Source organism: Plectropomus leopardus, chromosome 5 (assembly GCF_008729295.1).
Source record: "Plectropomus leopardus isolate mb chromosome 5, YSFRI_Pleo_2.0, whole genome shotgun sequence".
NCBI classification, from domain to species: domain Eukaryota; kingdom Metazoa; phylum Chordata; class Actinopteri; order Perciformes; family Serranidae; genus Plectropomus; species Plectropomus leopardus.
The window spans coordinates 36820387-36840884 of NC_056467.1; the positions used below are offsets into that span (position 1 = coordinate 36820387).

The 20498-nt window shown below is 39.5% G+C and overlaps 1 protein-coding gene across 7 annotated transcripts in view; it reads right to left on the minus strand.

Moving 5' to 3' along the window:
- Window positions 1-669: 669 nt before the first annotated feature.
- Window positions 670-20498, minus strand: part of LOC121943118 (actin-binding LIM protein 1-like) — a 54877-nt gene continuing 35048 nt past the window's right edge. For 4 of the 7 annotated variants that reach the window (XM_042486530.1, XM_042486529.1, XM_042486527.1 and 1 more), the window contains 20 exons: window positions 20318-20411; window positions 17659-17746; window positions 16667-16731; window positions 15507-15584; window positions 15207-15365; window positions 14947-14991; window positions 13951-13986; window positions 13668-13797; window positions 12990-13109; window positions 12106-12210; window positions 11088-11135; window positions 9069-9209; window positions 8223-8308; window positions 7288-7411; window positions 7024-7085; window positions 5297-5357; window positions 5032-5039; window positions 4431-4505; window positions 1965-2045; window positions 670-1738 (listed from right to left, as the gene is read on the minus strand). In XM_042486530.1, coding sequence (XP_042342464.1) covers window positions 1625-1738; window positions 1965-2045; window positions 4431-4505; window positions 5032-5039; window positions 5297-5357; window positions 7024-7085; window positions 7288-7411; window positions 8223-8308; window positions 9069-9209; window positions 11088-11135; window positions 12106-12210; window positions 12990-13109; window positions 13668-13797; window positions 13951-13986; window positions 14947-14991; window positions 15207-15365; window positions 15507-15584; window positions 16667-16731; window positions 17659-17746; window positions 20318-20411 — 1720 coding nt within the window. In that variant the 3' untranslated portion in view covers window positions 670-1624. The remainder of the gene's footprint in view (window positions 1739-1964; window positions 2046-4430; window positions 4506-5031; window positions 5040-5296; window positions 5358-7023; window positions 7086-7287; window positions 7412-8222; window positions 8309-9068; window positions 9210-11087; window positions 11136-12105; window positions 12211-12989; window positions 13110-13667; window positions 13798-13950; window positions 13987-14946; window positions 14992-15206; window positions 15366-15506; window positions 15585-16666; window positions 16732-17658; window positions 17747-20317; window positions 20412-20498) is intronic. The other 3 variants (XM_042486532.1, XM_042486533.1, XM_042486534.1) reach the window with 3 other exon arrangements.

Below are 20498 nucleotides of genomic sequence, written 5' to 3' on the forward strand. Positions count from 1 at the left end.
CAACTGCACTTAAATAACCTTTGCTTGCAACTCTATTAACTGCAAACAAAACATCGCTAACAAAATAATATAATATTTAATACACATATTCACAGTGATGCATTCTATTCCTAAAGCAAGATTTTGCAAATTGTTGTTTCCATCATACCAATATAAAATATGAAAACTGATAGCTGCTTGGAATGAGGGAGCTCATTCTTATTTAACCTAAAAAACAGTGGTATGCTTTGGAAAATGTTCTATATGCAGCACATGAAATGATGCAAATGGGTTTTCAAGGCACACTCTGTGATGAAGTTTTGATTTAGGCAATGCTCGAAGAGTAATTCTAGATATTTAGTATGTTGTTGTGTTCACTAGTCTGTGCACTGACATCAGAGGTTTATTTGTCTCCGAACAAAGCTTTAAGATGTAGCTATATACTTTAGATACTCACATCACAGTAAAAGGTTAAGCTAATATAAAAGGATGCTTCCTGACAGGGGCCCCATTTAATCAGAGTTTGTGTCGTAAGTCAATAAACTCTACTATCTGATTGTTCCCATAAAAGTCAACCAGTCCTCAGATCACCTCTCACCCTGTGTAACTTCACAGAACTACTGTATTTATATTGGTGAAATGTGAAGAAGAAAGCAGAGAACAGAAAAGAGGCGGTGGGTACCTTTGGTATAGCTGAGGATCATATGGTTCATGGTGATTTAAAGCTTTATTGGCTTAGATTTCAATACAACAAATGGCAGTGTGGGTTTTTTTCATTTATAAAACAGTACTTTTCAAATACAGTTGTTTCTTACATTAGGTGTTTTTTCTAGTTGTTGGTTACTGTACGTCGGATACGGCACTAAAATATATTAAGATTTGTACTTCCAATACATGTAAAGGGAAAGTGTCTGGCCATGTTTATGAGAGCCTGAGAAGAGAGACATTTTTCTTTTTGTCAGGGGCGGATGAATGTTTGGTGGCGTGTACAGTAGCCGGGGGGGGGGATGACGATGTGTAGGTGCTCGGATGATTCATTATTTTCATGAAGATCCGGTAAAACAGTTGATGGGTCAGCTGACTGCTTTCCCAGTGGCTTTTTAATTTTTTATTTTGTTTTTTAAATCAAAGACTCACTGAGCCGATTCTTGCAAACTTTGGACTAAAACTGTTTCAGCCCAAGCGAAGGAAAGCTGACACATGTTCAAGCTACGAGCATGGACATATCGTAATGGCGCCATGAGGTTCTACTGTACTTACAAAGTTCCACAGGAATCAACAGCAACAAATAGTAGGAAGAAACAAGCAAGAAAGAAAGGAAAGCAGTTCCACTCAAAGCAAAGCAAGAAGTAAAACAAGCGCAGTCAAACCAAATAACATGACCCTATTTATCATTCATTCTTTGTCATTTTTGAACATGGAAGAGATTCCCATTCCTCGTCTCCTGTGCAACTGGACAAATCACTCAGCTCACAGTCTCAGGAAGTGTCAGAGCAAAAAGAGTCCATTTCACGGCTTCCTTGATTATGCCAGGATAAAAACAAAAACCCAGAAGAAAAGGAAATAAACCAAAAACCTACATCTAGATTACAGTTGTCGTGTGCTATCTGAATGAATGTACAGTGTGTGCATGCTGCTCTGAGTGCTAGAAGAGCTTGGCCTTCTTTTTCATGTCGTTGCGTTTCCACAGGGGAAGCCTGTCAAACTCCTGGATCTCCATTCCAAAGATGTCAAAGAACGTTTCGGGTGCTAAGTGGCGCTAGAATTGAGAACAAAGGTGGAGAAAACAAAGGAGGGGAGGGTGGGAGGGGAAGGGGGTGTTTCGTGATTAGCACCAAAAGCCATAAAAAGGGTCACTGCAAAAATGACAAGAAGCAATGGATACTGCACATTCCTTGCTACAGTTGTATTTGTGTAACATGTCATTTACACAAAGTAGAGAAATCCAGTATCAATTTGCGGACAGTCAGGTGGAAATCTGATACCTCCAGTCTGGTTCTGTCCACATCCCTGGGCAGTTTAGCTCTCCCTCTACTGGTTATCATGAGCATTTCATAGGGGTACACCTTCAGAAGGAGACACTTGGTCAGTGAACAGGTCAAATCTACAAGCTGGAAGTTAAGCTTCACACAGTTGCAAACCACCTTTATCAAACAAAACTATCAAATTTGGATATTTTTGTCTGTGACAGAGGGAACACTGGGTGGGAGAACAGGTATGTGACAGGAGGCTGACTGGGAGTGAGAGCTGTCATTTTTTTAGGTTGTTGGGGAAATGCAGGGTGCTATGATGTGCACACTTTTTTTGGGTGTAAAAACGTGCAATTAGGTACGGGCAAAAACATGAAAACATGTTATGTAACGGGCTGTATTTTTAGAGTAATTTAATGCGAACTAAAAAAAGAACTACCACCAGTGATGTAGGCCAAGTAAATCCACATGGGAATGATTGTCCTGGAAATCTGAGGTACTTCTGCGTTTCTAAATACCTAATCCCCCCCCTGCATATAAAGAAACTGGCGAATGAGAGTTGTTAATTTAGCTGAAATGCTCAATAATAAGCAACTAGAAGTTCTTTGAGGCCTCTGGCCAACTCATATCCACACAGTTATGTACAATCTCGTATATACTACGCAGTATATAGTGATATGAGTTGTTTGGATGACAATCTGGGCGTTGGATTCTTCACTGTATGCTGCATACAGTATCCAGCCACTTTAAGTCAAAGCTATGTGCAGATGAGCATGGAGAAGCCAGCATGCTAAGCGCTAGAGTGACTCGGCAGCTCCTGAAGCGGCATGCTAAATCAGGAACCCAGGTAATGTGAGTCTTTCACCTCCAGTTAAAATTCTCTTTTAGTTCCCTATTTCTTCCACCAATGTCCCCACACTACGAGGGCAAATACAACATGCTAAATTCGTCATTTCATCTTCAATCTTTCGTCTGCTCTCCTTTTTTCTTGGTCTAATAGCCGAGGTTAGACTATCTTTAAATTAGCTGCAAAATGTGTCCTCATTTACAGTTAAAATGCACTTAAAGGAACAGTGTGTAAGATCCAGGGGGATTTAGTGGCATCTAGTGATGAGGATTGCAAAGTGCAACTAGCTGAAACTTTTCCAGGTTATAATTCTTACAGTAGTGACTTTTCAGGTTTTTACCTGGAGCCGAATTACGTGCAGAGGTCTCTTCCTCTCCAAAATAAACAGACCAGGTGCTTAAAACCAGTAGAAACACCAAATAAAGCAGTTTCAGGTCACAAATAACTGTTTTTCCAATGCTGTTTGGCACAGGCTGCTAGTCCAGCATGTGCTAATGTGTGCTCTCCTTTTTTCTTTGATAACTTTAGATCGCTTCTGGATGGTTTTTATCACAGCCGAATTGTCCAGAGGTCTGTTCCTTTCCAAAACAAATATACTCCACGATTGTGTCTCTAAAGACACTGAATACAGCACTTTCACATGAGAGAAATCAGTGTTTTTTCAATGCTCTCGTCACGGAGGGGCTACAAACTATAGTGGTCTATGCAGAAAAGCAAAAAAGAAAAAATCTCGAATGACCCTATCTAGAGCCAGTGTTTGGTTTGTCCGTTTTGTAGGCCACTGTTTCTCAAATGGGGGTACGTGGAGGTACTCCAGGGGGTATGTGAGATATTTTAAAGAATAGCAGTAATACATAACCCCTAAAAAAAATTGTTATAAAAAGTTCAGTAAAAATATAAATCTAAGTTCATAAACTGAATTTTATACTCAGTATTCAATTTCAATATCCTTAAAGAAACCCAGACTCTCCCCAAACCAGGATCGTTTGACCCAACCTGTCAAATGTCATCACCTTTCAATCAATCACTTGCCGCTGTTAAGACACAAACAATGGGGTCGTGGTTGAAGTGGAGCAGCAATGCTGCTGAAAACATGGAGAGACAAGTGACAAAGAAGGCGAAACCAGAACCGACGAAATACCGTCAGTATGCAAAAGATTATGTTTTAATGAGATTTACGTCCACAAGTTGCAACCCCCAAATTTGAAAGTGTTTTTCACTTACAATATTGTTTAATAAATCAGATGCTTATGGCATAGCGCTGTGTTGTACCTCTTTTTTTTTTTCCTACCAAAAATGTTTTGCACTGGTCAGGGGGTATTTGGCTGAAAAAATATTTCAAAGGGGGTACATTATAGAAAAAAAGTTTGAGAACCACAGCTGTAGGCTACTGTAGAAACATGTCAGTGCAACATGGCAATCTCCATAGGCGAGGAAAAACTCTTATTTTCAGGTGATTATACAATAAAAAAAGAAATAATTATTATACTATATTCCAATTCTGCCAATATACCCCCCTAAATCCTACACACTGGACCTTTAAATAGGCCTAAGTGAACAATGTAGAAATGTTTTAACATATTTCAGTGTTGATTACAATGTTGTCATCAGTACAAGAAGAAGAAGATACTTGCTTTTGGTTCCAACATATTAGGCATAGATACTCCCCTGTCCATCCTTGCAAGTGCTGCGCGGCCATCCTTAATGTGCTAAAGAATAGAACATACACAAATGTAATATAGTGGAAGGGGACTGCAGGGTTAATGGCATGAATATGTCCACTAATGACAGTGGGCACAGTTTTCACTGGATGGAGCAAGTAGTTTGGGTACTGTTCAGTATCTTCATTAGAATTTGAGATGGGCAGTCGTTTACATGTTGTCTGATGCCTCTGTAGTTTATTTTCTATATGGTGGATTTTAAAATCCGGTATTTAAATGTCACATTTAGCGTGAGTTATAACATTGGTAAACAACACACAAAACAAGACATGAGGCGATGATAGTACATTGCATTAACAGCACACCGGTTCAGCTACTGGGCAGTGCATGTTTGGGTATTTGAAATCGCTGCACTGCATGCCCTGTAGTTGACATTAAATCCAACAGTGATGCAAGCATGTAGCAGTGGGCGGTGTGCATTCAGGGCAAGGTGCCTCTTGCAACCCATGAGCAAGCAAATATATGATGCAAGGTGAGGAAGCATGCCATGTGTAAAAGCAGATGAGAGACATACCTGAAACTCTGCAGGACAACATGGGACAGAAAATGAGACTCACAGTTAATGGTTTTGCTGTCAAATCCCCTGCCAGGCTACTATCTACAACACTGTTGTCCCTGATGACACATTGTGCGAATTATTATGCAAATATCTTTTACAATGCATGTCCATTTATGTACACGTAGCAAGCCATTTCTGAATACTGCTGCTGAATAGCTCTGGTGACTTTGGCAAGAGATTTGCTCGGTGGCCACATTCTGATTCTGGTAACACCTCTCACCTCTGCCTCCTCCACACATGTCACCATAGCTGTTGTACTGGGTGAAGTCTGTTGACTGGGGCTGTGGGAACACAGACAAAAATAAATATTAACACAAACACATTGGTATGTTGCACCCAATAATGTAAATATTTTGCAAAAAATGTAAAAAAAAAAAAAAAAATCTATAAAATTAAATTTCTGCATAGCCTGATGGAAAACATTATAAAACCCAGTAATGCAATAACTTTATCAATGATGTCATAAACTGTCCTGACGGATATTTTAATAACATTTCAATTGAAAATGTAATACCTTATTCAAAAGATCAGGCGAGGCAAAGGAGACACTTCATTCAATAAGAATCACTGTTGACTCAGATGAAAAAGGACATTTTCTGGACATTTAATTGACTCTTTCATCACTCGCTAGTTTAATGTTCTGCATCGTCTGCAGCTTTTGTCATTTTAAGATGGCGTCTAATCAAAGATCCACTCCAATCTAATGGACAATTCTTGCACAACAACCGATTAGCATGGGTATGGGCAGGTTTATGTCCAATTGTTTGGGATTTTAGCCAAATGCATCTTTGCCTGATAACATTTACAAAATCAGATTTAAGATAAATTGATTCACATTTGGCATTTGGGCATTTTTTTGTACTCTGAATGTAAATAAGGGGCCAGGGTGTGTCTTAAAAAGCATTCAAATAGAGCTTATTTATAAGAAAAAAAAAGTGCCAGGGGAGGATCTGTCAGAGGAGGTCCGTGCTAAACCATGAATATTCTTAAATACAAGAAACACTCCTGCATACACCTGACCTGTTCTGGACAGCTAAATCTGGCTGCATAGGGCTGCTACAACTGGATTTGTCTCCTTTATTTGACAAATATTATTACATTTCATTAATTAAGTGGCCTCTGGCCTCCTATCATTTTGTTAAAGTGTCCCCTGGCAAAGCCAGTTGAGTATTCCTGGCCAAAAGTTTACACTTCCAAACATGAAATCAGTGTCAAGTTTTTGGTGTTTTCAGTCAGCTAACATTCCTTTAACAGAATTATACATCTTGTGTACTTGCACACTTAACAGTTCAGATAAAAAAATAAATAAAAAAAAGAGGGAGAGGTTGGACTTTACTTTTGTAAATAAATCAAAACCAAAAACTTCCAAGTCACACTGTTTTGCAAAAGTTAAAAAGCTTTAAATAAATGGGTTTAGTGCCTCCGTGTTTCAACTTAGAGTCTTCATCAGGATATGTTAAAAGCAAGTGGCAGCTCACAGATACACCGAGGCTGATCTCAGGTGTCAGGCAATCAGAGCAGCACTAGATTATTGTCACAGGTGCAATCAGTTAAGTGAGTGTGCACACACCAAGGTCAACCCCAAAAAAGCAGCAGTGTGCTCAAGACCAGCAAATTCATCACAACATATGTTAAGACATTACTGGCCGAGTTATAACATTATTGGCTTTTTATTACATTTTCAATTGTGCAAATTTCATTATGTTATCAGGAACTCGTGCTATTTACATTTTTAGGCAAAAATATTGGGTGCTACAGGGTATTTAGTTGTTGATTTAGAACCAGAATGGGATTGAAATATAATTACTGTGTTAAAAGATGAAAAGAATTAGTGCCTCTGGCACTGGTGACAAGGTATAATGCATTTAACATGCAATTTTTTTTTCTCTTTGTCATCTACTTGCATTTAGCCGTCTTTTTTCAATAGCAATCTTGTTAAGCTCTCACCCGATGCAGCCCATTCCTTCCATAGCCAGGCAGAGAGTTAGTTTTGGTTGGAGAAGTTGGATCTAAAAAACAAATAATGTTTAAATTTATATTTGGATTTAAAAAGATATTGACATAAATTGGCAACATTAACCGAGATTTTTCAAATCACAAACTGAAGCTATTTCATAACCCGTACACGTTACAAGTGTTCTAAATCACAGACCTTGTGTTATAGTACATTGCTGACGACTCAAGAGCATATTAGCTGATGCTGCTCTGTACCTGCGTCACAGTTGGTCTGTTTGGGGTCGTAGCGCTGAGCAGAGAGGCTACGTGCATGGCGCTCTCTGATCTGCTCTTTTTCCATCTCCTCCTTCAGAATGAGCTTCCCCAAACCAGACTGAATCTGCACACATACACACATTCCAATACTTTATAGGATATCCACGGATAGACATTAGTTTATGACACAAACATTAAGGACACGCAGCATGCATATATGCGTATTCACATATTCATATCAGGCACACGTTGATTACAAGAATCCAAAATCAGAAAATTCATGATCAACATTTAATAACAGAATATCAATATCAAAACATCAGCTCTCACTAAACTTCTGCAGTACACTTGAAGTCTCATTTATTTAGTTATATGCTCAGCACTTCCCATAAACATATTTTGTTTGCTAATACTTTCGTATTTAAAGCTAACCTGACAGTGAAACTTATCTATGCTACCTCCAAAGCCGGACTCTATTGACAAAAACAGCGTTTTTACCTCACTGAACACAAGAAATGCTGGTCTACCAATTCCTCAGTCAGTTTGTTTTAGTTACTGTGTGACTTTGGTGAATCTGAATTAACCCTTTAAAACACCAAAGTCACACAGTAAAACAATATACCTAACTAACTAAAACAACAGTAAGCCAGCAGCTCCTGTGTTCAGTGAGGTAAAATTTCGATTTTGTCAATTGAGTCTGGCTGAGTCTTTGATGACGGCATAAATATATTTCAATCTCAGTTCAGTTTTAAATGGAAAGGTTTTTGTGAAAATGCATGTTTGGGAAGTACTGACTGTTATAGTTTGGCTGTTCTTAAACATGGCTCCCCTGACTGACTCATAGGATTCAAGGTAACACAGGGTGAGTAATTGACATATAAATGGTTAATATGGGGGTGAGGTATTCCTTTAAGTTTGAGGGCTAGCTCACTGACCTTGCTGAGATGTTCCTCATGGAGCTGCTTTCTTTTCAAGGCCTCTTCCTCCTCCTCTTCTCTGGATCGTCTCCTCCCTTCTGAACCTACAGGTGCCGTACACCAGCCCAAAAAGTTACAAAAAACACACAAAAGTGCACAGAAAAACACACAAATCTCTCTGGAGGAAACCATGCTTCACATGTACATATGTACAGTACAACCAGATGAAATGCTTCATCCACAGATCAAATTTAGAGAAAGATAGACAGATGTGGCTGCTTCATTTGGCTGCAGAGCAGTGAGGAATACACACACAGTAAATGAGTAAAAGGTGAACGGAAGAACACAAATGTGAGACAGAGTTGACGAGACAGACAAACAGGGGGACTTACTGGAATATTTGGCTACACTGACATGACGGATGTTTACACTTCATCATTCATGTCAAGATTTTACTGGATGTCGAATACACAGAACGGCACAATGTAAGACAGACAGACAAAAGTCAGTTTGAAGTCAGTCTCAGTTATCTCTGTCCAAGTCATTTGTGGCACTATTGTGTATAGCTAGTTCACCCATCATGTGCGGTAAGTGAACGTAAAATGGTGACACTGATGCTACCTCAAGCAGAAAATAATATGGCAGCAACAGAAACCAAACAACGCCTCTGCTTTGCGCAAGCAAAACTTAAAGACAAATACTACAACGCCTGAATAACAGCGTGAGCTCAGGGTGAAGCAGGGATGCAGTTAAGCTTTTGGGGCAGCTGGAGGGGAGAGACAACAAGAGTTAGGTTGTGGTGAGGTGTCTATTGTAACGCTAGACGGTAGCAGTGCAAGCATGCCCATCAGGAGCCTACTGTACCTAATACAACCAGAGAGCAGGGCCAACGGTCGCCCTCGCTCCGTGAGCTGTCATCTGGAGAGGGAGCATGGGCAGCGGGAAAGGTGGCGGATCTGATGATCTCATCAGCAGGCTTGCTTTGGCGTGCTATGGCATCTGTATCTAGGTTGGTAACCATGGGAACTGATCTATCAGTGTCTGGGTCTCAGTCTCAACCAAAGGTAAACATTTTAGCACCATCTGATTGTCAGGCTCATTTAATCCTGGGTCATCCAGGTTTAAACTATATGCTGCTTTCAGTGCAAAAATGTCTTTCCTGACAAGTCACTGAATATTGTATAAAGCTTTAAAGGAATACATCAACCCCAAAAATGATAATTTGTTTATCAATAAGTCACCTTGTCTTTCACTGAATTTGTGAATTAAATTTTAATTTTCTCACGTGCCTCCACGGTGAACAAAGAATCCAAAAACGGAGAAAATTCTTGATGAATTCTAGTAAATGGGGGCCATGTTTAACAAAAGCAAAACTATATCAAAACATTTGTTTACGAAATATGACACAACTTGTATAGTATAATCAAAGTCTCATTTATCTAGTTGTATGCTCGGTACTTCCCAAACACATGGTTTTTAGCTAAAACTTTCCAATTAAAACTGAAATGCTCCCCAGTAACAGTGATGTTACCTTGCTTCTAGAGTACTGCTTCCTTAATCAGTTAGTTTGTTTGTGTTATGTGTTACTTTGGTGCTTTAAAAGGTTAGTTTGGATTCACAAAAGTCACACAGTAACACAAACAAACCAAAGATAGAAGCAGAAGTAGACCAGCAGCTCCCGTGTTCGGTGATGTACAATTACTGTTTTTGTCAATGGAGTCTGGCTTTAAAGAGAGCATAGATAAGTTTAATTTTCTGTTTAGTTCCCCGCGGAAATTGGCTGTCTGTTTATGTACAGCGCAAATGACCGAATAAAGATTTGCTGTTGTTAAACGCGGCTGCCTTTTACTCCAATTTGTCAAGAATTTTCTCAGGATTTTGCATTGACAGTAAGAAAACCTATGTTTTTTTTCACAATTCAACGCAACACAGGGCGAGTATTTAATGTGCAAATGATCATTTTATGGGTAAAGTAGTCCTTTAAATCTAATCCTCTTAAATAAGTGTCGAGGAATTGCCAGTGGATAAGAGTCAGTGTTGTTTTAAGGGTGTTGCAAGGATGATTTGTAGTGACATCTTGCACAAGCAAAATTACACCTGTTCTGCAAATCATCACTTAACTAAAAAAAACTCTCAGAAACCAACTGGCGTACATGAAGTTTGCTCACGCCATTGGCATACTGTTTCAGATCCTTTTTAAAGCGAGACTGTGTAAAAAGTAAATGTGATATTCTTCATCTAACAACTGAAAAGATGAGTTCTTAAACAATAAAAATGCACCCTTGTTCGGATCAATAGGTTGAAGGGTTTTGGTGCTCTTACCTTACTTGGTCTGGTATGACCACTATAGTGCCTATTGTTAGCTAATGTTAACAAACTTCAGTTTGATATTACAGACGATACTAGTCAGTTTGCTGACTTTATCACTCTCCTCTACTCTACTGTTCCATCACACTGTGGCCTGTCACAGATAAAATGTTTTTGGTGTAGTTTGTCTCTCTTTCAGTAAGGTTGCCTTTAACGCAAATGACTCTTTGAAAATGAAGTGTCATTATCCTGCAATTGTCACAAGTCAGCCAGAGTTGCACAGTCTCGCTTTAAGAAAACTACATTATTACTGTGACTTCTCATTATCATAGTCAAAGTGCAGTGTGTAAAACAAGCTACAGGTCAGACAGAGGAGGATTGGAGACAGACTTCAAACAGTGCTCATACACTGACACTGGGGGTGACTACGTGGTTAGATGAATACACAGTTTCAGTTGATTAACAAAAGCATTTTCAAGAAAGAGCTCAGCTCAGTAACATAATAAGAGTATAGCTGACATTTTTTTTACTCCTTTTACTACAATAAAACACTCTTTACTAGAGGAAAAAAGGTACCGTGTTGTTTGTAGATGGGTGGTTTTCTGTAGATGTTGCTCCCCTGATCTGAAAATATTCAAATACAGACAGAAAAGACATTTACGGAGTATACAGTGCCTCGGTGATACAAATTATAACATCTCAACAACACCAAGCAATGACATATAGGGATGACACTGAATTTTGCTGTTTTTTTCCTGCGATACATCTGTATAGTTGTGAAAGAAGAGGGGAAAAAGCAAAAAGCTGATCCCAAATGGAGTAAAATGACAGAGATAGAAAGATAGATAGACTGATAGATAGATAGATAGATAAATAGATTGACTGATTGATAGATAGATAAATAGACTGATTGATTGATAGATAGATAAATAGATAGATAGATAGACAGAGTCAAGTCCAAACCCAAGATATACAAGTCCCGAGTTAGGTCAAGACTGACAGGTACCAAGTCAAGTCCAAAGTCCTAAATTTTGTCACAAGTATCATCACAAGTCCCGAGTTAAGTCCCCAGTCAAGAATTCTGAATTCTGACTTTCAAGTCCTAAACAAGTCATAATGCACTCTTCACCAAATGTAAAGCCATTTGAGATAGAATTAATAAAATATTAAATACCAAAATGATTCATCCTTTTTATTATTTGTACACTTTTGTTAAAACAAGTTTATTATTATTTTCTTTGTCTGTAATTTTCTGTTTGTAATTATTATTGTAATTATGTATTTTCTTGACTACCATGTACTTTCAATATAGGAACAACCTGAGTTGAGTCCAAATCAAGTTGTAAGTCTTTCTTGACCTTTTTCATGTCGAGTCTAAAGTCATCAAATTTGAGTCCACACTAAAAAAAAAGAAAGACAGACAGAAAGACAGAAAGAAAGAAAGAAAGAAAGAAAGAAAAAAAGAAAGAAAGCCAGAAAGAAAGAAAGACAGAAAGACAGAAAGACAGAAAGAAAGAAAGAAAGAAAGAAAGAAAGAAAGAAAGAAAGACAGAAAGTAGGGACGAGCAGTGACAGGGTGCGCTCCAGCTCCTACCTGGGAGGTGGAAATGTTTAGGGGTCTGAGAGAGAGGCGGGGTGACCGGCCGGCTGTCGGGCCTGAGCGGGAGGGGGGAGCTCCGGCCACTTGGCGGGTCAGTGCCTCCAGTGAGAAGAACCAAGAACAGAACGTAAGCAGGGATACTAAAGGGGGAACCACAGTCTGAACGGTGCAACACACAGGGACCAACGGGACCAGCTGAAGTCACTCTGAGCGAATGGGAGACATTCTGGTTGCTTTTGATAAATGCAGTTAATGAAGCTGTGTGCTATGATGAAAGCACAAAAGCGGAGAAAACTGGCAAAGTTTAAAATAGCAAGATTAGGGAAATGAGTCATGAGTCATGAACTATAATGTCTGTTAGTCTGTTGTATAATATGAATTCACGGTTTAATAAGAGTGCACACAGTTAAGAAGTTAATAACTCCCAGCATGCAACAGCAAACTTATATTACAAAACCGTTCTTTTTATCTCAGCCTTACAGTTTACAGGAGTCTAGAGACTCATTCTGACAAGGCAAAAAAAGGCATTCATCATCCAACATGTGGGGAAGTGTCAGTTTGGGTACTGGATTTGGATTACCACTGTAGTATCTCTAAAGTGCATGCAAAGCTGCAAAAACACAAAAAGCCCATCAGCTAGTTTGGCAGAGGCTGTGTTAGTTGAAGGTGAGGAAGTGCATGCTGGTTAGTGAAGAATCGGTGCCTTGGCTGCGTGGGTTTGACCAAGACATGACCACTCAGGATGGCAGATATAGTCAAATGAGAAATGAATCCAGAATGACAGATGGGGGCGCTGATGGGAGGTTTCATCCCAGGTGATGGAGATGACGTATTGCCTTTGGGGAGGGCAGCGGAGAGGAGTGGAGTGGGGCCCTTACCTTGGCTATGGGGGAGGAAGTGGTGTCTGAAAGGGGAGGTGGGGCGGGAGTCACTATTTCTGGAGCCCACACTGTTACTGCACAGGGAGGAGCAGAGCTTCTGCATGCCTGTCAGAGCCTCTGCAGGGAGGGAGGGTGTGGGACAGGGGACAAAACCCCCAGGACCAGGCAGCAGAGGTGGACGGTGTAGGGAGGAGATAGGAGGTGAGAAGGTGAGGGACAAAAGAAAAAAAGGAAGAAATACAGGAATCAAAGTCGAAAAAAAGGGGAAATAAAAGACACCCAAAGTGAGAGGTAAGGAGTATTCAAGATGACAGTAAGAAACAAGGAAGAGTATTTTACTTTAAAATCAAACTTGTAATGGAAATAATAGCAAACTCAGGACAAAAAGTGTTTTTAAAGGCGCAAAATTGACTTAAAGGTTGTTATTCTGTTAAGGCAAAAACTAATAACATAACAACCTAAAGTCAATTTTGGTGAAGTTCCACTTTAAAGTGGTAAATAGATCAGAAGGAGGGAAGTGAAAACGTTCAGGTGGAGGGTCAGTGAACGCATCCACAGTGTTTTAACAACTGTTATTGACCACTAACGATCTCATCCACCCACCTAAAATCCTGAAAGCTGTAATTTTATCAAAATGATATAACAACATGCGCCCACACACTCGCATATACTCACCTGGCCTGTGGAAATGCTGCGGTGACCGTGACAAGGTGGGGGTGTAACCATGACGATTATAAACTGGTGATCCTATGGACCCCTGACTGGTGGACCTTTGGAGGATGCGTTCCCTCCTGTCATAAGAGCCCTGACACACACACACACACACACACACACACACACACACACACACACACACACAGATTGTTACACAAACTACTTGGATTAAAGAAAATACATCAAATGCTGTGTTTACATCCCATACAAGGGAGAAGTAAATTTGACAAAATGATATGCTCACCTCACCAGGTGGTGTTGGCGACATGTTTCTTGAGGACTGGAAAGAATCAAACAAATCTGGATTATAACTTTATTTTTAAGACCTATTCTGAAAACATGATAGTTCATCTAATATCAGTCTGCTCCATATGGGCAAAGGAGCTCAAACAGACAGACATAAATATCAGCAGTGGTGCCCCCAGAAAGTTTTCGTGGGGTGGCCAGATAGGACCACTGAAAATCTTGGGGTGCCACATTGAAACCAAAAACCATAACTGAATTTTCAGGAGTTTGATTATGCTTTTGAAGTATATAGGCTAGCTGGAAACCATGTCAATATGGAGCATTAAGGAATCACATGAGAGTATACTTTGGCTTCTTATTTTACAGTTAACATTACTAAGGAGCATAGATTAGAGTTGCAGTTACATATTTTGAGGTTTACCGTAGTATGAAAAGTAATGGTTATCATAACATGCACATTTGCTTATCTGTAGTACTGAAATTCACAACAATCCTGTTTTAATGTGTAATGTATCTATACATGTTAGGTGAAGGAGTGCATTGATTGTAAGAAACAAATCGTTTATCGGGAAGGTTAGGGGAGACTCATGGGCAACCATAAAACCCATTTTCATTGAGCTGAGAGTTCAAGGAAGCCCTTTGAGGATAACCAGATGTACCCTCCCAAAAAATTTGTCTAAATTCAGAGTTGTATTTAGCCTCACTCCTGACAAGCCATGCCGACATGGTTGGTACCAATCGATACTTTGACATATAACTTAAAAAATGAGCACGCCACAGCCTCTTTAAGACAATGATGTCAACCTGCGATTATTTAACAGGCTTTAAATATCACCACTCTATCAGGACTAAGAATCTGCTGCTCTTTCACATCTTTGCAAGCCGTGTCTCTACAATGTGCATGGTCTCCTTCTATATATGACGTACACATCTGTTCTTTCCCATTTTCATTTAGGATCATTTATCATCATCAGCACATGGTGACGTATCTTACCTTGTCATCAGGCAAGGGGGAACGCTCCCTCCTGGCAGTGTGGAGCTGTGAGGGACACAGAGTCTCAGTACTGTGTAAAAGCTTTTATCACAGCGTGAAAAACAGACTTAATTGTGTGTTTTTATTCTTGAGGAAAGTCTTACTAGAGGGAAAACAAAACAGAGGATCATTTGAGGAATATTTCTCTTGATGCACAGTTACTGTTTGTGCATAAAGATTGCATGCATTCAGGAAATGATGCATGCGGTCTGTGTGTTTACCTCTCCCACACTCTCTCGTCTCTCCTCTCTCTCATCCAGGGAGGTGGTGTACAAAGGTTCATAGGTAATAAGATCGGGGCGCTCAATGTCATAAATGGCTTTGACTTTTGGAATGGCAGCTAGGTCTCGGTAATCAAGGATCTCATTGTCTACTTTTGCCTAGGGAGACAAATAAAGACACACATGCAAACACACACACAAGGGTAACGGGAGATTACTACTGAAGAAAAGTCTATTACTGAACAAGATATAACTGTCAAAAGAGGCTGTTATTAAGAGAAAAGGATAAACATGTCGTACATAGATCGTGTGACCCGGTGAGCCAGGTATGCTTGAACCAGGTCTGGAACAAATACTCTCGGATGACGACCTCGTAGGCTGTGAGAAGAAAACACACAAGTGGCAGTTAGTCACACAAACATCTGTCAGCCAGTCAGTCAGTCAGTCTCCCATGATCCACAGCCCCCTGCCATCTGCACATCACCGTGATTAGCACCCCAAACACTTCAACATTTGGGCTTTTTACTGTATGAGCGATGAGAGGGAATTGCAAACCCTGTATTTACGTTTTATTAATAACACGAGGTACTTTGAAACATGTCATTTCATGATTGGGTCATTCATTTGCAAATTTGCAAAGTGAATGAGTGCTTTAGCGCTGTGATCTTATGATCTTAAGGACCTCATGCCTGTTCATGGGAAATGAAGAGTTTGGATGGCAGCAGCAGGTCTGAGTGGAGCGTAATTAAATGAGCTTTTGGGTAAATTAATGGGGATTTGTAAAAAGACGAATTAGTCATCTGTTATATTGTCTGCTCCTCCAAATGTGTGCATTTTTGTCTCATGCACCTTTTATATGAGTCGAAGGTGTTAAAAGACAAGACTGAATGGCTCCATGTGACACACAGAGAGGGCACTGCAGGCTGTCTCCAGCAGATGGCAGCATACAGTGCATCGTGTCCTATGTACATGGTGGAACACAGGATGATGCCATCTCATAGCCAATAGCGAATACAGTACCTGCCTTTCTGTTTTTTTGGAGGAATAAGAGGGACGGAGGCAATAGCTGTGGAGGAAGGGAGAGGGGGGTTCACAGGACATCACACAGGGGTTGTGCCTCTCCAGCCCGACTCACAGTTCACACACACACATCAACGCGAACATGTTGACATGTTAATATGCACAAGTATTTATACACGCATGCAGAGGCGCACATACACACACACACACACACACACACAGACACAAACACACACACACATAACACCGCCTCAAATTATGCAGACCACAGTAGGTTAAGGTTCATCAAGTGAACGGGAGCAGCCCGTGCAGAATCCCTCATCACATATTCCGAATGTCTAACTTCTCCAGGAAAACATCGTAATGAGACGTGAACAGAAAGGTGCTTTCAGTCAAGACAGAGTCATGGACAATGGAATCGGTGACGTCCAAATTCCTACCCGCTCCCTGTGTCTCTCCTCTGTTCTGGTGGTGTTCTTGCAGCCGGGATGCCACACTGTTGATCCTGAGGAGGAAGACAGAGATGAAATACATTTAGCCACATATGGAAATAAATAATATTCAAACTGTTGAAATGTTTGGTTTATTTGCATATATGACTTAATGAGACCAAAAAGTATTTTGAAATAACCTGAGACACATTGCTGCTATTAATAACCAGATTATGGAAATACAAACAGATGTGTGACTAATGGGTTATTACATGGATTATTGATGGACTTAATCAAAGGCTGCCTAATGCACACCTGGTACACAGTACATAGGAAAAACTGAATTATGCAAATGACCATTTAAATTCCTGCATAATGTCAGCACTAGGTGTACTGAAAATGCAACATTTCGGTCACAGACATTCATCCAGCATCAAACTTACAATATGACATCTTTATCATCTTTATACAAAGGCCACAGTCTGCAACAGGTAATCAAAAAAAGTAAAATCATAAAATCAAAAACACATTCACAAAAGACATTTGCACCATCAATAACTGATTTAAAAAAAAATAATAATAATAATAAAATCACTTATTTATATTGCCAGTCCAGTACTAGTTTTGAATTATTATTTTCAGTTATTATCATTTATTTATTTATTTATTATTTTAGTTTTTTGTTTGATTCACTTCAGTGATTTTTCATCTTTTCATTATAATATATGAGTTCCTCTAGTACAAAGGTTTAATATTGTTGAGGGAATGCGTGATGAAGGTCTGTGACGGAAATGTTACTGACCTTGTGCAGTAACTTTCATTCTTTCGTTGATAAATTAAAGAAAATCTACATAACTGAGTGGAGACAAACACTCCCGAAACAATCCCCATACAGCCTACAGATGAGCATGCAATTCTTCAGTTTTCGTTAAAAACAACCACAAGTGGAGCCACAAAGTTTCTCTGTGACATTGAGAATGCAGGCAGGTCTGCTCTCTCACCTTGCAGATACATCTCTTCCCCTTCTGTGAACATCTGATTGCACCTGCTGCATCTCGCACAGCTGGGGTGGTAGTGCTTATCTCCTGCCTGGAAAACAGAGCGCACACAAAACAGACTTGACATCAGAGGAACATGAAGATCAATGACGCCTGTGGTAAAGTGAGTGAGCTGCGACTTCCAGGAAATAAACCCGGCACTCTACCTGCTCTCAGCTACGCTTCTTTCCCTTAACACCCGAATCCTGTTAGTGCTGCGACTGGTTTCATCAGATCCTGTGTTACTGCTCTCTCTCTCTCTCTCCCTTCAAGAACAACTGTTGATGAGACTGTGGCACTGGGCAGCTGTTAGTAAAAATGTTCCCAGTGGTGGGATGTAACTTAGTACATTTACTGAAGTACTATACTTAAGTACAGATTTGAGGTACCTGCACTTTACTTGAGCATTTTATTTCATGCCAGCTTTTACTTTTACTGTACTGCATTTCAGAAGGAAATATTATATTTTTTTAATTCACAATATTTAAAATAAATTGCCAAAAAGTTTATACAAGCTGAAATTAGTAGTTGATTTTTTAATTAGCTGACTGTCAGAAAATAAACGGGCAACTATTTTGATAGACATTTAGGTCATTCTGTTTCTTTTTTATTAATTCAAATAATAATTTTGAGGTGTAGAGAGTGTTTTTCTGTTTTTTGTCTTTGGTGGTGTTTTTTCAATCTATTCTATTCTAATAATTTTCAGGTTTGGTAGTGTTTTCTTTCTATTTATTTCTAATAATTTCCAGGGGGTTTGGGTGTTGTTTGTTTTGGTCTTTTTTAGAAATGATATATGGATGTTTTTCTTTTTTATATATATAATTTTGAGTTTGTGTTTTGAAATTTTAGGGGAAGATTTTAAAAACTATTTTTTTTGTCTTTTTTTATTCCTCTGTGTTGGATATTTTTACTTTTAATACTTAAAGTACCTTTACTGATTAAACTTACTTACGTTTAAGTAACATTTTCAATGCAGGACTTTTAGTTGTAGCAGAGTATTTTCACAGTGTGGTATTAGTACCTTTACTTAACTAAAGGGACTGAATACCACTGTATGTTTCTCTGAAACCGTTCTGCACAGTTTAGAGCTCTTACAGTAGGAAATTTAATATTGTTTTTTGAATATGACCACCCTGACATCTGCCTGTTTGACACAGACCACCTGCCATCTCTATCTAAATGTACCTCTTTGTGATAACCTTCATAATGCAACTCAATAAAAATGATCTGACGCTGAGAGCGCCTGAATTTCCATCTACATCGATGTGGCACTTTGCATGCAGAGAGCACCATTATAAAGCCTGTGTGACTTTGACCGGGGGGTGATAAATACCCAAATGAATTTTTTCCTGCTGTATAACAACCCTCAGTAACATTTCAGCTGGCAAGTGGCCACTCACAGATATGAAGCCACTGACTAATATTTGCATTTTTGCATTTTACAGAGTGGCTATAGCACACACTTCACAGCACCTCCTACCCAACACTCTCCTCACGTAAAACAGAATCTTTCTCTTGGGAATAATGAAGGTACTTATGCTATATGGGTAGTGCGCCATTAAATGCTCTCCCAATTTCTCTTGGTGTTTAATAGCTGCATTTATTACCCTTGCATTAATCAGCCATTCACATTGCACTCCCAGAGGAGCAGACAGTATGCAAACCCACCGATGGCTACATGGTATTTGACCTGGGTCTTGGGTCAGTGATTAAACTATCAGACAGACTGCTATGGCTTTGGCCCCACTGATCCATTGGCAGCAGCTCAGGGGTGGCATGCCGAGGCTTTTTCCTATTGTCATAAAGGCCTGCCTTAGTGCTGGATTACTGTAAGCCCGGCTGGCTGCCTAGCAGTGACATTTTCATACCATTAAATGACACATAACTCAGTGTCTGATTGGATCAGTGTCTGCAGAACAGACAGGCCATGCAACACTAGTTCAAGAGACCACAGAGAGCATAGAGGTTTTACATAAACTCGGCTCAGACTACGTTAATAACGTTTAATCGAGAGTTTCATAACATCTGCATGACATACAGCATTAATGAATACTGATCACTTTCTAAATGTCAGCTCATATTAGGTGTTTTATGTAATATTTATATAATTTGTGGGAAAGCACGCTTGTATGAAGCACGTGTATTTAGGCAGGAGTTGGAAATACCCTAAAAATCTGCTAAGAATTAATCTTTTAGATGAATACAGTCATGTCAAGAGTCTATTTGGCTTGGTGACGAAGAGATTACACTGGAGATTAGCGAAACTACATTTCACAATTCTACCCTGGTGCAACGTCCTCTGCTGTCGGTGCGGGAAGCAGAATTTAAACGTTACAAGCAACTCTCAAACTGTGAACTTATTTCTGTATAATAATTTCTAACTTGAGGTAAACTTTAAAAGAATTCTTAGGAAACAAATACTTTCGCTTAAGGGTTATTTAAGAACTACAATTACAGTAGATACATTTTTAATCTTACCTTAGGCGGGATTCATATAAAATCCAGGTACAATATTAAAAAGCATATTATAAAGTCCACATCAGGCTGCACAGAGAGACAACTGTCTACACTGGAGAGCCAATCAGATGGATGTTAAGCTGAAAAGGTGTGATGTGTGTTTTACCTCTAGCACTTTCCCTGTGATGAACTGATGACACGCCTCGCACTGAACTCCAAAATGGATCTGGTAGTCCTTCTCACAGTAGGGGGCGCCATCCCTGAGAGGAAACAGACAAAATCTGAACAGCAGGAACTTTAAAGTGAAATATCATATTGTGTGAGTGAATCTTATGCAGGCCTGAATC